Here is a 15,687-nt window from a genome sequence, read left to right on the forward strand (position 1 = left end):
GTTACACTTACCGTTGTCCGAAAATAAACCAAAAGCGTTAGAACAGGAGGAATAAGGTTTTCTTGATTAGACGGTTGGTAAAGAATGTTGCTTACTATATTGTCAATGAAAGAACAACGCTTCGACTGCTCAAGGTGTTGTCTAACATGTATGAATAACATTCAACGGAGAATAAGGTTTTCTTGATTAGACGGTTAGTAAATCTAAGGATGAAGGAAGGTAGCTCGGTGACTAATCATGTTAACGAATTCAATTTAATTATCTCAAGGTTGATTTTGGTTGAAAGAATTGAGGATGAGGTCATGGCGTTGCTACTATTATCATTCTTACTCGATAGTTGGTCTGGCACAGTGACGGTAGTTAGCAGTTCAATCGGAGGTGTTAAGATATCATTCGAAGCTATTGGCGATTTAATACTTGGTGAGGATGTGCGTAGATAAAGTGTCGGTGAAGCTTCATATAGTCTTCTAAGTACTAAAGATAGAGGAAGAAAGTCTAACAGAGGAGGCGGTGGTGGAGGAAGATTGATGTCAAGAAAGAGAGGTCAGTCGAATAACAGGAAGGATATTACCTGTTGGAACTGTAATGAGAAAGGTCATTTAAAAAATTAGTGCCCCAAGCCTTCGGCAGATAGGCAAGAAGGAAGTAAATATGGCAACAGATTCTGAAGATGATGCACTCATTTGTTGTGTTAAAAACTCAACGGAATCCTAGATCCTGGACTCCGATGCGTCGTTCCATGCTAGTTATTCCGGAGAAGTAATGCAGAATTTTAGGCAGTATAGTGGGAAGGTCAGATTAGCAAACAACAAGAGCCTGGATATTACTGGTGTTGGGGATGTGGTCCTCAAGACGGCTTTAGGAACAAAGTGGACTTTGAAGAATGTCAAGTTCATTCCAGACTTGAACAAGATGTTAATATCAGTGGTGCAATTTGATGATGAAGGTCACCATGTTATATTTGGTGATCAACAATGGAAGGTGACAAAAGGAAATTTAGTTGTTGGTAGAGGTTAGAATCGGGGTACACATTATATGGTGGAAGCTTATGATGCTAAAGCACATGCTATTGAAGAACTTGGGGAATCCACTCTATGGCACCAAAGACTTGGACATATGAGTGAGAAATGAATGAAGATGCTAGTCTTCCCAAGGAAGAATATCATATCTGAAGACTGTGATGGTTGACTTATGTAAGCCATGTGTTCTTGGCAAACAGAAGAAGGTTACTTTCAAAAAGATTGTTCATCCACCTAAGTCCGGGAAATTGGAATTAGTTCATTCATATATTATGGTCCCATTTCAGTTTCTTCCATGGGAGGATCCCGGTTCTATGTCACGTTAATTGACGACGGCACGAGGAAAGTTTGGGTTTATTTCTTGAAACATAAGTCTGAAGTTTTTAGAACATTCAATAAATGGAAAGCTATTGTAGAAAATGAAACGAATTTGAAAATCAAGTGTTTTAGATTAGATTATGTAGAAAATACATAGCGAAACACAAGCAACAAAAACACAAAGTGATTTTATAGGTTCTTGTAAACCAAAATTGTGAGGTAATTTATTTTGGGCAGAGCCTTATTTTGGCAGTTAGAATACGAGTGAAACCTTACAGTGAGTGAGTGGTCTGATTATAAGTGCAACTTTAGCCTTGCATGATTGTAATTTTCTTGGTGTTAATAAAATCCATCTTTCTCTCTCTCTCTCTCTCTCTCTCTCTCATTCGCTAGAGGATGTAGCTCAGATTAGACCAAACCACTTTAATTATTGTGTTCATTTTTGATTGCATTTTTAGTTGTTTTTCTTTCACGAGTGTTACCGAGATCGTTAATCATTTTGTCCGAAGTGGTTAATTTGTTTTATTTCATTCCCAACAGTTTTTTGGCATTTAAAGGAGACCTTCATCTTCATTAGGTTCGATTGAAGGTTTACACAGGAGAGATATCTCCATCGCTACTGAAAATCCCTAGAAGAACAAACACAATGATTTCAATTTAGAGAAAATAGAGAATAAGATTAATTCCGATTCAGAAGTCGGAGACTGGTGGGTTTTGTGATTGAGAGAAGAAGGGTGGAGAGGGAGATAAAGACTTCCAAAATGGACTTCTATGTTCCGTTCACTACTCACGCATCCCTCCCGATTCTATGTCTTATCTTCCAATTTCCACCATCGAGTGCAAGTCTTGCTTGCTCTTCTATGACAGTGATGTTGAAGTGAACTAACCCCACCATTGTCGATTAGACAATCAAGAACCTCAAGATGGTGGTGTGTTTTGCAATTGTGAGAAGAAGGGTGGAGATAGAGATGAATATGAAGACACACAACGTTTCTTTTACCGAATAGTAACATACAAGCCTTTAAAATCCATATAAGAAAAAAAATAACACAAGTATTGGGCTTTAATGAACCCAAAATGTGTAAAAGGGGTCTTCAGCGTATTTCTTGAAAAATTAAGAACTTTTAAGGCATTAGCCCAAAAAAGGTATGGTTTTGAAGTAACTTTTAAATCTCTATTAAATCAAAACAACTAAAAAGAGTAATCTAACCGTGATTTATAAAAAATGTTTAAAAGATTATTTAGGGGAGTTTGACAATAGAAAGTCAATTTTCGTTTTTTTTCAAATTTTAACAGGAAGAAGGCGGGTAGAAAGCCTCCATTCTTATTTACTTATCGGCTCTAGAAAACCCTTTTCTTCATTACTTACACATAAACGACTAATACAAACGGTAGATACAGAAATGGGCTTTGATTACATACAAGATTCTAGTCAAATCAATTTCCACACCAGATTTCTTTCAAATCAAATGCCTGTTTTGAGGTTAGTAGTTATTTCGTAATCTAGTTTATGGTTTCAAAAATAAGATGTAAAATATAATCTTGGTTTGTGAGTCGACATCTGAAGTAGTTTATGAGAATTTAGTTGCCTTGTCTCGTTTCAAAGATAGGATCATCTGATTAGGATATGTTTTCAACGATTCTATTGTGTAATTCACGTATTCTGATTACTATATCTGGTTTCTTAGTCGGATTTCAGTTTATTGTTGAGCTTCTAAGTCGTTTTATTACTGCGTCTGATTATGTAGTTGCTAAGTATGGTTTGTTGGTCGAATTATTTAATTATTATGTAATTCAAATTTATTCAGACTAGCGTATTCTTATCTTAAATAATAGCCATGTTGATTGAAATGTAGCGATAACAAAATCTAGGGTTTGGGAACGAACTCTTGGATAAAATTAAAAAGAGGATGATCAAGAACATACTACAAACAGAACCAAGAATTTAGTACTAATAACATACTTTTACTTATGTTAAAATATAATCACTAGCCAAATAGAACCAATATTATTTTCTAGAAGAGGTTAGCTTGTTCTAGAATGCTCTAAAAGATTCTAGAACATGATGAAAGACTATGGAAGACTCAAGAATATATCGGAAGAGTCTAGAATACTCTAGAATGACATGGAAGACCCTAGAAGGTTATGGAACATTCTGGAAGACTGTGGAAGACACAAGAATGTCTAGACTTATCTAGGACATTATAGAACATTCTAGAAACATATAGAAGCTTGTAGTAGATGTAGAATACGATAAATAGTTCTAGAATAATCATGAATATATGTAGATCTAGAAACTTCCTATATAGAGGTGGAAACACCTATAAATAGGTGTGGAGCTCATTTCCTCCAAACCCATCCCAACATCCAAGTATCCTAGAAAAGTCCCAAAGAACGAAAAGTTTAGTTGCCTCTGAAATTGTAAGTTCTTCTTAAGTGTCTTAATAAATTTATTGTTGTTTACCATATAAAGAGTCATGTTCAAAAATAGGGTATCAGATCGAGGTTTCTTGATAGTGAGAACGAGTGATTCTCTTTGTCTCATGAGTAGTTTTTGACTCTGCAAGTTTAGTGTTGAAACTAGCTTTTTTGGTATTATCGAGGTACTGCAAACACGATGGGTGATATCCAAGTCGTAAAAGGAATCAAGAAACTCAACAACAACAAAAACAACCACAAAACATGGGCAGCATGTATGAAGTCCTTCTTACAAGGACAAGATCTATGGGAGGTCATTGGCGGAATCGAAACTACGCCACCAGAGGAAGATATTAATGGCGCTCTATGCAAATGGAAAATCAAAGCAGGCAAAGTGATGTTTTCCTTGAAGACCACAATCGAAGAAGAGATGTTGGATCATATTCAAGATGAGAACACACCGAAAGAATCTTGGGACATGTTTGTGATGCTTTTCTCAAAGAAGAATGATAAAAGATTACAACTTTTGGAGAACGAGCTATTATCAATCTCAAAATGTGACATGACAATTGCTCAATATTTCCACAAGGTCAAGTTGATATGTCGAGAGATTACTAAACTAGATTCGCAATCTGTCATTGTAGAAGCTTAAATGAAGAGGATCATCATCCATGGACTGAGGCCAGAATATAGAAGCCTTGTTACTGTTGTATGAGGATGGCCCGTTCAACCATCACTTATAGAGTTTTGAGAATTTGCTGACCAACCAAGAAGCTATGGCTAAGAAAATGGGAGGCATCATGCTGAAGAGTGAAGAGGATGCGCTCTACACAAGTAAAAGCCAGAGGAATTCCAAGACACATTATAAAGAAGGATATATAAATGATGATAAAAAGGGAAGAGTCAACAAGGAACCTCACAACCATGGAGATCTCAAAAGACCAACAATAAGAGTTCTTAGGGACGGAGGTTCGAAGGCAACTTTAACAATTGTAGAAAGTGGGGCCACATGTCCAAGAATTGTTGGTCAAAGAAAAATTATCTCAAAAGCAGTTTGATGCCTTCAAAAAAGGAAGTAGATGATGAATTGGATGCTGAGGCACTATATGCCATAGAAAAGAATAAGACTAAAAGAGGACGGCTAAAGTTCGTGGAGGCCAGGGTAAATGCAGGACACACCAAGGCATTAGTAGATACTGGTGCATCTCATAATTTCCTTGCTGAAGATGAAGCTAAGAAGTTGGGTATTAAATATACCAAAAATCTAGGTCGGTTGAAGGTTGTCAATTCTTTATCCAAGCCAATCATTGGTGTTGCCTATGGTGTACACCTTAAGATAGCAGAATGGGAAGGCACCATAGACTTGACGTTGGTGCATATAGATGACTATCATATGTTATTGGGAATAAATTTGCTAGACAACGTACGATCCTGGGCATTTGAGAGAGATGATAACATACGTATCAGTAAGGGTTCAATAATTCACATTATACCCTTGGAGAGAAATATAATAAGTTCTCGAATCCCATCAACTATGCAACTCAACAAATGTCTCAAGAATAGTGAGACAAAGTTCATGACAACCTAGGAGGAGGAATTTGTTCCCTCGAAGATGGACGTTCCAAAGGAGAATAAGAACATGACGTCAACAGAGTTGCATAAAAATTCACATCTGAGACGAAGCGTGGATCCTATGATGTAGAAACTGGATAAGGAGAATCAGAAGAAAAACACATTAATTTGTAAGAGTGAAGTATAATCTCTCAACTGAGAAACATCTAAACAAGATGATCATATAAGTAATGGATCTCATAATAACATGTTAAGAGTGCAGAAATTCTATAAGGCTTGCAAAAGAGATAATCGACATGCTTAGAAGTTTGCCACAGGGAGGCATAAGAAACTATACAATATAGTTCATCGGGATCTTGAGAAATATTATGGTGCAAAAAAAAGACAACCAACAATGTCATTGTCAACTACGAAAATAATATATGAAGCATCAGCTGCAACAACTTAGGAAAAACAAAGCTTGTAGAAGAGAAAAAGTTTTAAAGGAAGAAGTTAATATAAGACCGCTCAAGACTGATGACCGAATAAAAGACTAGTTCACCAAAGGGCTGAGTAATACAAAATGTGAAGGTTTTTGTTGTCATCTCAACATGGTACAAAGAATGGGGGCTAGTGTTGAGGGGGAGTGTTAAAATATCATCACTAGCCCAATAGAACCAATATTATTATCTAGAAGAAGTTAGCTTGTTCTAGAATGATATAAAAGATTCTAGAAAATCATGGAAGACTATGGAAGACTCAGGAATATATCAGAAAGTTCTAGAATACTCTAGAACGACATGGAAGACCCAGGAAGGTTATGGAACATTATAGAAGACTATGCAAGACACAAGAATGTCTAGACTTATCTAGGATATTATAGAACATTATAGAAACATATAGAAGCTTGTAATAGATATAGAATACAGAAGATAGTTCTAGAATAGTCATCAATATATGTAGATCTATAAACTTCCTATAGGGAGGTGGAAACACCTATAAATAGGTGTGGAGCCCATTTGCTCCATATAAAGAGTCGTGTTCAATAGCTTACACTATTCTATTCATGTATTCAGATATGAAGAGTCAAAATTTGATTCGGCAAGAAGATAAACAAGGTATTTAAAACGGTGATTTGTTGTATATTCAAAATCATAAACATGAGAAAATCTAATCAAATCTTGTTGAAATGCAGGGGAATTAGGGTTCAAAAGAAGATTATGAAGTTGATTAAAGAAGCTAAAAATCTCACAGACATGACATCCGAGATATATGAAACTAAGAAGAGTGAACTGATCAGAAATTTGTCCAAGATACATGAGTATTTGGAAAATCAAAAAGCCAATTTCGTTAGTAATAAGACACGAATTGAAACACAGGAAGTGGGTTTAAGCATATGCATTGATTTAATCATCAAGTCTGGTTTTGGGAAAGGGCCCTAAATTTCGGTACAAGACTTAGTAATTTCAATTTTATAACAATGACGAATATTTCTGACTAACAATCTATAAAGTCAGAAGATGCAAGCAGCCTTAAGGACGTAGTAAAAAAAGTCAATCAATAAGTCAAACCAAGTATAAATGAGAAAGCGGTTAAAAATCTAGAAAGAAAAGTCAACGAATTAACCGAAAAAGTCAAAGGATTAGAAGAGAAGAATGATTTTCTTAGAGTTGAGATCAAAAACAACAAATTTTATTAAAAAATGCTCAACAACTCTAACCTTAAGATTGAAGAGATGAACAATATGTTAAATGAGGTTTGGTATGAAAGTTTTGTAAGGAGAATGGGAAAATGTTAAAAGGAAGCAAGTTGATGGAAATGTATTAAAGGTTGAATATGAAGTTGTTTTGAAGCTAGAACAAGCTCATGATCTCAACATTGAAGAGCTTCAAGTTAAGCTGGAAGAAAGTGAAAAGACAAGAAATGAGGTTGAGATGGAAACTGATAAGTTTAAAAAAATTGTTGAACATTTGCAGAATGTGGTAAATGAGAGCATTAATGCATTTTATACAAAAGTAGATGACTTGTCACACTCAAAGAGGACCTTTGAAAATGATCTGAAAATAAAGATCAACAAAGCTAAAGATGAAATCAAAATTTTGATATCAACTACAGCTGATTCAGTGTATGACGATGGGCTTCTTCTAGAAGCTCATGGAAAATATCCAAGATTTGGTCAATGTTGTGGAAGCTTTAAAAAAATCTACTAGAAGATAACAAATTGAAGATAAATCAGGTGTACAAGTTCAAGGAATTGGAAAAGGTTTTGGAGGACATGATAAACATGTTGTTTTCCCTTCAAGTATGAGTTTGTAGAGCTAATTTTTGTCTTCAATGAATACTAGTTCTGAACTGGATAGCTATTTTGAGTGTTGTATAAAAATTGTCAAGTGTAGAGCTACTAATTTTTTGAAAAATTATTTTTTTCGACTGGATTACCTATTACCATCAAGTATATATTTGAAAGAACACTTTTAGTCCTTGTGGTTTGGTCAAATTCTCACTATTAGTCAAACTATCAAGTACTCATTAAAATGGTACTTGTGGTTTCCGTTTATTGCACCTGATGTCCCTAAAATAGTTACAGTCATAGAAAAAAAGGATGGACGTGTAAGGTTTAGGTATAGGTATGAACTCTCTATATTTGTCATTCCCCATGCTGCTCAAGTCTTTCTATATTATCAATTCCAATTTGCTTACTCCAAACATATTATACTTCTTCTAATTAGTAATGTTAGACGTAGACGTATATCTGTATGTGTATGTTTTATATTTAGTTTGTATTTGGTTAGACAACCCAATATTGTATTTAGCCAATTGCTCTTCATTACAACCCATTTGTATTATTGGGTATTAATATACGTGAGAGGCACAATACCAATTCATGTGAAAATGTTCATTGTAACATGGTATCAGGCTATTCCACCCTTTAACCCTAGCCGATCCATACATGTGGTCGTATTCTTCTCATCTTCTACTTCTGTCCTTCATATTTTTGTCATCCCACTCTCCTCAAACCTTCTGCCTTATCCTTCCTTCGTTACAATGACTGAGATTCTTCTAATCCCAAACCTAGTTTCTAATGATAAAATTTATGGGATAACCAACATCAAGTCTTATGTTCCCTTTCTTCTCGATCTCGACTGCTTGAATTATGATTCTTGGAAAGAGATTTTAAAACTCACTGCATTGGATACAAAGTATATGGTCACCTTGATGGCTCTTTTAAGATTGAAGATGATCCAGAATAGGAGACTATGGACAATATTGTAAAACAATGGTTATATGGAACACTTAATCAAACCGTTCTCTAATCTATTCTCAAAGTGCCAAAGCAACAGATGTTTGGAAGATTATTGAAGATCTGCTTCACGAGAATAAAGATACAAAAGCCATGGAATTAGATAACGAACTTTATTCTATTACCATTGGCGATTCTACAGTTATGGAATATTGCACATGTATCAAGTCCATCTCCGACCTTCTTGCTCACATTGGATCCCTGGTACCCGAAAGAAACCTCGTCATTTCTGCCATCAATGGTTTATCTCAAAAATTCGTTCATTTTGTTGCCACCATTCGACATCAAAAGCCGTTTCCCACCTTCCTTGAGATGTGTTCCATGTTAGCGCTTGAAGAACGGTCCATGGCAAAACATCACTCCCGTCAGGTTCAAGCCACACAACAAGACAATGCATTCTCACCAACCATTCTTGCAATAGAGCACCAAATTCAGCCCTTTAATTCTCGATTTAACAACTCCGGTAGCAGAGGTGGTGGCTGGAATTAGCAAGGTGGCAGCAGGCAAGGTAGATCCGAAGGAGAAAGCTTTGGTCATGGTCAAAATTGGGGGGGGGGTATATTACCTCTGGTTGATGATGTCGCAAGGTCAACAGCAGCATCGTGGGCTGCTGACCTCTCCATCGATCCAACAGGCTCTAGGGCCCAATAGTGCACACTTAATTTTTCAACAACACTGGCCTAACTCAAATTTAGCCCAACAACAAGCTCTTTTTCTCCATGGCTCAACAGTCTAATAATCAGCCCAATAGCTAGCAATGGTTTCTATACCCAAATAAGAAGGATCAAGTGACCACTTTACTGAAAGAATTTAACACTATAACTCTTCAAGATCCAAACAATGTAAATTGGTACATGGACACTGGGGCAACCACTCATCTTCATGCCGATTTAGGTAGTCTTAATTCCTTTAAAAATAGGTGCACTAATTCAAATATATCAGTATTAGTCGAAAATGGGTCTCGTGTTCCCATCACAAAAATTGTTCACTCTAATCTTGCTTTAAACCCTTTTCGCACCCTTATTTTAAAAAATGTCCTTATCACTCCTCAAATTATTAAAAATCTCGTTTCTATTTATCAATTTACCCATGATAATAAATGTTCTATAGAATTTGATGAGTGTGGTTTTTCTATGAAGGATTTTCTCACCAAACGCACTTTCCTTCGATGTGATAGCAGCACAGATCTTTACTTAGTTACCAAATTGAATCCTCAAGTCTTTCTCAGTATTATCTCATCAATTAGGCATCAAAGACTCAGTCATCCTAACCAACTTGTTCTGAATCAATTAATTTCTAGAAATTCCATTTCATGTAATAAAATGATTCGTCATTTCTTTGTCATGCGTATCAACTTGGCAATCATACTCATTTATCTTTCTCGTTATCTAAAACCCATGCTTTATTTCTTTTTCAAGTTATTCATTCGGATGTATGGACTTCACCTTTGCAAAGTCATAGTGGACTGAAATATTATGTCATTTTTCTTGATCAGTGTTCTCATTGTGTGTAGGTGTACCCTCTTAGATTGAAATCAAATGTGTTCTCCAAATTTCTTCATTTTCGTGCTTATATCGAATATCAATTCAACACTGATATTCAAACATTTCAATGTGACAATGGAAAAGAATATGACAACACTCTTTCATCAACTTTGTGACACCAATGGTATAAATATTCGTTCACAACAAAATGGGAAATCTGAGCGTATGCTTCGTACTTTAAATATTATGATTCGCACACTTCTTTCCCAAGCTCATCTTCCCCCACTTATTGGGTGGAAGCTCTCCATATGTAAGTTCATCTCTTAAATATCCTCCCCTCCACCTCTCTCCAAAATGACATGCCCTTTCACAAAATCTTCAACAAACACCCGTCCTACTCTTATCTTCAAGTGTTCGGGTTCTTATGCTATCCTCACCTTAATACAACCAATAAACTCAGACATCTCTCACTTCCATGTATCTTTCTCGGGTACCCCTCCTGTTGGGCTATATTTAGTGGTTTATGCTTTGTTTTGAATGTATTATATGGTTCTCGGTGGGCTTAGTGTGTTTTCGGTGGGCCTTTTAATTTTGAGCTTTAGGTTTTCGGTTTAGTATATATATAGTCTGTGTATAGTCTTTTATGATGGATGCGTTTTTGGGGAACTAGAGTAATTCACAGTTGGAGAGTGATTAAATGTACTTGACAATTATTCAATAGAATTATGTGCATTCAATTGAAACGTGTTCTTGGTATATTTTATTGGTTGTTTCATATCAATGTTTGATTAAGTTTCCGCATTTAATGAAACTATTGCATTAGTACCTTGATAGATCCGAGTACAGGGACTTACAAGTGGTATCAGCGCCTTAAAATCGAATTAAGGCTGTTTTGGTATCCATTAGTTTTCGCATTAATCAAACTATTGCATTGGTACCTTGATAGATCCGAACTACCTACTAAACGATCGAGAGACAAATGACCGACTCGCCCCCGAGTCAAATAATAACAAATTAGGTAAGGAGTTCACTAAAAATGTACTTAAGCATAGGTACAACACATATAAGCATAAAACAAATATAACCAACAAGATAAGCGATAGAAACATACCAGTAACCATATCTGATGTTGTCATGGCCTCCTCAGCTGTAACCTGGAAGGCGTGTCCCCGAGCCTTTGGAGGCTCTGCTCTATCCAGACTACCGTCAGTAATCCTCAGTGTAGCCAACGTTGGAGCCTGCGCTGGCCTAGCAGCGAGCTGTGGACAGTTGGTCTTCACGTGACCAACCTGATCGCAGTGATAGCAGATCCTCATATCCTAAACGGGGGCTGGCTGGCGACACTCCCTCGCGAAGTGCCCCTCTTTTCCGCATTTGCATCACACACTACCCGATCTACAAAATCCCGAATGACCCTTCTCGCACTTCCCACAAGTGCGGTTGCGCTGCCCCCAGACCTAGAACCAGTGGTCTTGGACCACTTTGGCACAAGCTGCATCTGCGTCGGGGCCTGCCTCTGCTCCCGCAACTATAGCTCAATCTCCAGCTCACGCCGCCTAGCGGCCTCCTGTAACTCTAGTAATGTATCACAACGCTGGGTAGAAACAAACTGACGGATGTCAGTCTTGAGCATGCTCAAATAACGTGTCATATGAGCTTGCTCGGAAGCAAACTCCGGGCAAAACTTCGCCCTCTCAGTAAACATACGTGTGATCTCCGTCACTGACTCAAATACCCTGTCTCTACTCCAAGAACTCATGTGCCAACCACTCATGCTCAACCCGTGGGATGTAGCGAGTGCAGAACATCTCCCTGAACTGATCCCAAGTAACCGCAGCTCTCTGAGCATTAGTATACAACCCCGTCATCAACCTCCACCAGTCCTTGGCTTCGAACCATAGCAGGTTCAGAGCACACCTGACCTTCTGGTCAGCAGGACATGAGCATGTGAAGAAACATCCCTCCACGTTAGATAGCCACCTCATGGCTATGATTGGGTCTTGAATCCCATCAAAAGTCAGGGGCTTCGTGTTATCGAAGTCCTGGTACTGAAAAGCCCGACTTGTCCCACTGCCAGCGTCTGCTACGGTTGCTGACGCTACAACGATAGCCGTCTCAACAAGAGATGCATAGCGCTCATCAAATTACTCCACCATAGTGTTGGAATAGTGTCCAAGGTCATTAACTATTGGTAATATTTCTAATAATAGCAGGGTCCTTTTGGGTTGCCCTCAAGACCCAAATTGAGTAGAATAAATAAAGGAGAAATTAGTTTATTAATTACTATGGTTAATAATTAATTAGAAACTAATTGCAAATATATTTTGGGAATTAATTAACAGTTTAATTAATTAAAGGGTTGAATGTTCATTAATCGATAGTTGGTTAATCAGGAATGTTCCAGAACCTTATGGAATTAGGGTTGGATGAAAATCACTTCAACCCACATGGGAAAGGAGTGAAATTTCATGGTTAGGCCTCCATCCTACATGGGAAGGAGAACTAAACCCTAGGAGGCATCCAAGGCTATAAATAAGGTCTTAGGGATTTCATTCCTCCTTGCACCTTGGCTTGAAGTATTTGCCAACCCTTCTTCCTCCCCCTATTAGGGATGATTTCTAACCCCTTTGGGTTTGTGAAATTGAGCCTTGTCCTAGTTATTTTTATTCCACTGTTTGGAGTCATTGGGTGTGATACCATTAGAGGGATTCTGGTTTGGATCCTTTCTTCCAAGCAACTTCATGGAAGTTCAAGATCTCAAGCATGGAGATTAAAGGCTATGTAAGAGGTATGTTTTCTTACTTATGTTCTAGTTTTCTAGGTTTAATATAATTATAATGAACCCACAAATCCATAGAATGCATGTACACTTAGGTATATCGTTGTTTCGATTTTTCCGCTGCCTAGTTTTAGAGTGTATTTGACGCATAGAAAACCCAACAGTGGTATCAGAGCCATTGGTTCATTGTTACCTTCACCCTAGATCCATGTTTTCTGTAAAAACTTGTTTGAAATTGAATGGTAGAAGGATTATTGAAATTTTTGTAATTGATAAAACCCTAGTCGCAGCTCACGACGTGAGCTCCGCAGAATTTTGTTTTCAGTTTTTTGGCCATTTTTCGAGTATGAAGCTTTATCAAGCATGGATAAATACCTAATTTAAAATGTTTTATATCTGGAAAATTGATAAATATTATTTAAAGGTGTTTATTTGAATATGAATATTTATTTATTATTTAATAGTGAATTTAAATATTTAATATTATTTATAATAGAGATTTTGAAATTTGAATATTACACCCTTATGATTTATTAATTGTTACATTGCGTCCTCGCAATTAATTAGATTTAATAATAGACAACTAAATTTAAAGAGTTTTAAATTTACCCCTTGTATTTATATATATATATATATATATATATATATATATATATATATATATATTAGAATTGTGTTTATTATATGTATAAGAAAGTTACAACATGCACCCTCGCGTGTTTAAACATTAACATTGTCAGTCTTACCTCGACTAGGCTCACCCGTTCTAATATAAGGGTTTAAGGATGTCTCTATGATTCCTAATTAGGTCGGTTTTTCATATGCTTCACGCTTACCACCCTCACCGCCTTATTGCATTTTGAGAATAATGTTACCGAAAGGGTTTGATAGTGATAATGGTCAATCTAAAAGTATTCTAAATACAAGTATAAAACAAAATCCCGTTTTATTAATAGAATGTGAGTTTATATTATCCATGAAAATTGCACATTCTCTTTATATTCTGTTGGTGGAGCTCGTGAGGTTAACCGGCATAATCAATCTAGAATATAGTCAAGAATGATCTGGAACTCGTGAATCTCAAGCGTAACTTGAGTCGGGGACTATGCGATTTTGCAAGGTTAATTCTCAATCTATTTAATGCGAATCTTATGTTATCCATAAAAGTTGCACATTCTCTTTATAACTTGTTGATGGAGCTCGCGTGGTTAACCGGCACGTCAATTTGAGAGTATAGGTAGAGAATGATGTGGAACTCGTGAATCTCAAGCGTAACTTGAGCCGGGAACCACACGATTTTGTATGGTCGATTCACCATCTGTTTAGTGATCCGCGGCGACCCCGTCATTGAATTTGAGATGAACATAATCCGAGATTAACATGCCATTGATAGTCAATGAATCTCAAAGATCTAGGAATTTCGTGGTGATCGAAATTGGCAAAGGGCTTTGCCTACCTAAATAACTTTATGGTGTGTTTACAGCATCTCTTTACACATCATGGAGGCAAATATGGATACTAGCCTTCTAAAATAATTTAGGGTGATTATTTTCTAAGGATAAGTAAAACAAAATATAATGGAATTTTATTGAATGATGTTTATAATCTTATCCACTAAAGACTACTGCTATAAACCTTTGAGAGGATTAGCTATAAGGATGATCAATCTTGTCAAATTCATGGTTTAGGAATAGTTCTCATAAACGAAACAAAAGATGACGCCTTTGCTCTTCATAGGTTACTTCAAACATTGCATTCTAAACTGTTAGAAAGAGCAATTATCAAATGTATGTTGTAAATTGACATATTGAAGTAAAGTGGAATTTCCTTGAGTTAGGGGTTAACTATTGTTTATCTACTAGCTAACATGTACATATGATCAGTTTATTCTGATTTTGATATGAACAACTTGGAGTATCCATTAAGGAGTTGTATAACATGTTGTGGCTTCCTTTTGGAACTAACATGGCTAATCATAGAAACTCATACTTCAAAACACTCCCATATTTTACTATCATGAATAGAAGTGTCAAGAAGAAGAAAGCCAATTGCCCATGGTTTAAAAGGCGATTAGTATACCTAATATAGGCCCTAATACCTAGGACAAAGGAAGGCTTATTCTAAGACATGTTCTGATAGCTTCTTGTTTCCATAATTAGAAAAGGACTAAGAAATCAAACTTGACCGAATGTATATTTGAGGTGAAAGGACTAGAACATGAAGAAGTTAAATTTGATCATGGATCACGAGCCAGTGCTACTTTCCATTGGATCAAAAGATAACTAGTTCTTCCATGTTTGTTATTCAAACAGATATATGGATTTATAATGCCATCAGAACATTACTTCTAAACCTTGAGTATTTTGCTGAGGATTACTACTGACATTTGCAAGAATGTGCAGTTACTAAAATGAAGTAAGAAGACTAGAACATGGAGAAGATAATTTGATCATGAATGCCAAGCCCTTGCTACATGCATGGGATCAAATGACAATTCTCCTCAAAATTTTAGTAAATGGTATTATAACTAAAATTGTTCATACTATGATTCATGAAATCTATGAAGCTAGTATAGTAGCAATAGTTCAAAATTGATTCGAACATTTGAATAAGGTGTATTATTGTGAATATTTGTTGATGTTATTTCAACTAATTGATCATTCAAAATGACCACAATATGTACTGATTCAAATACATCCAAAGTTTTGGGTGAAATGTATTTGTGGCATCATAATCTTGGATGCATAAATGAGAAATGCATTACCAAGTATCCAGTTGGATCGGATTTTTTATATCATTTGACCTTGAGTCTTATGA

At 36.3% G+C, this 15,687-nt stretch overlaps 1 protein-coding gene across 1 annotated transcript; it reads left to right on the plus strand.

The window, feature by feature from the left end:
- Positions 1-8,351: 8,351 nt before the first annotated feature.
- On the plus strand, positions 8,352-9,096 carry LOC145099253 (uncharacterized). Its single transcript, XM_079036844.1, has 2 exons — positions 8,352-8,575; positions 8,634-9,096. The coding sequence occupies exons 1-2, from the start codon at positions 8,352-8,354 to the stop codon at positions 9,094-9,096; spliced, it is 687 nt and encodes a 228-aa protein (XP_078892970.1).
- The last annotated feature ends 6,591 nt before the right edge of the window (positions 9,097-15,687 follow it).

Source organism: Lactuca serriola, chromosome 4, assembly GCF_051521515.1.
Source record: "Lactuca serriola cultivar US96UC23 chromosome 4, Lser_US96UC23_V15, whole genome shotgun sequence".
NCBI classification, from domain to species: Eukaryota; Viridiplantae; Streptophyta; class Magnoliopsida; order Asterales; family Asteraceae; genus Lactuca; species Lactuca serriola.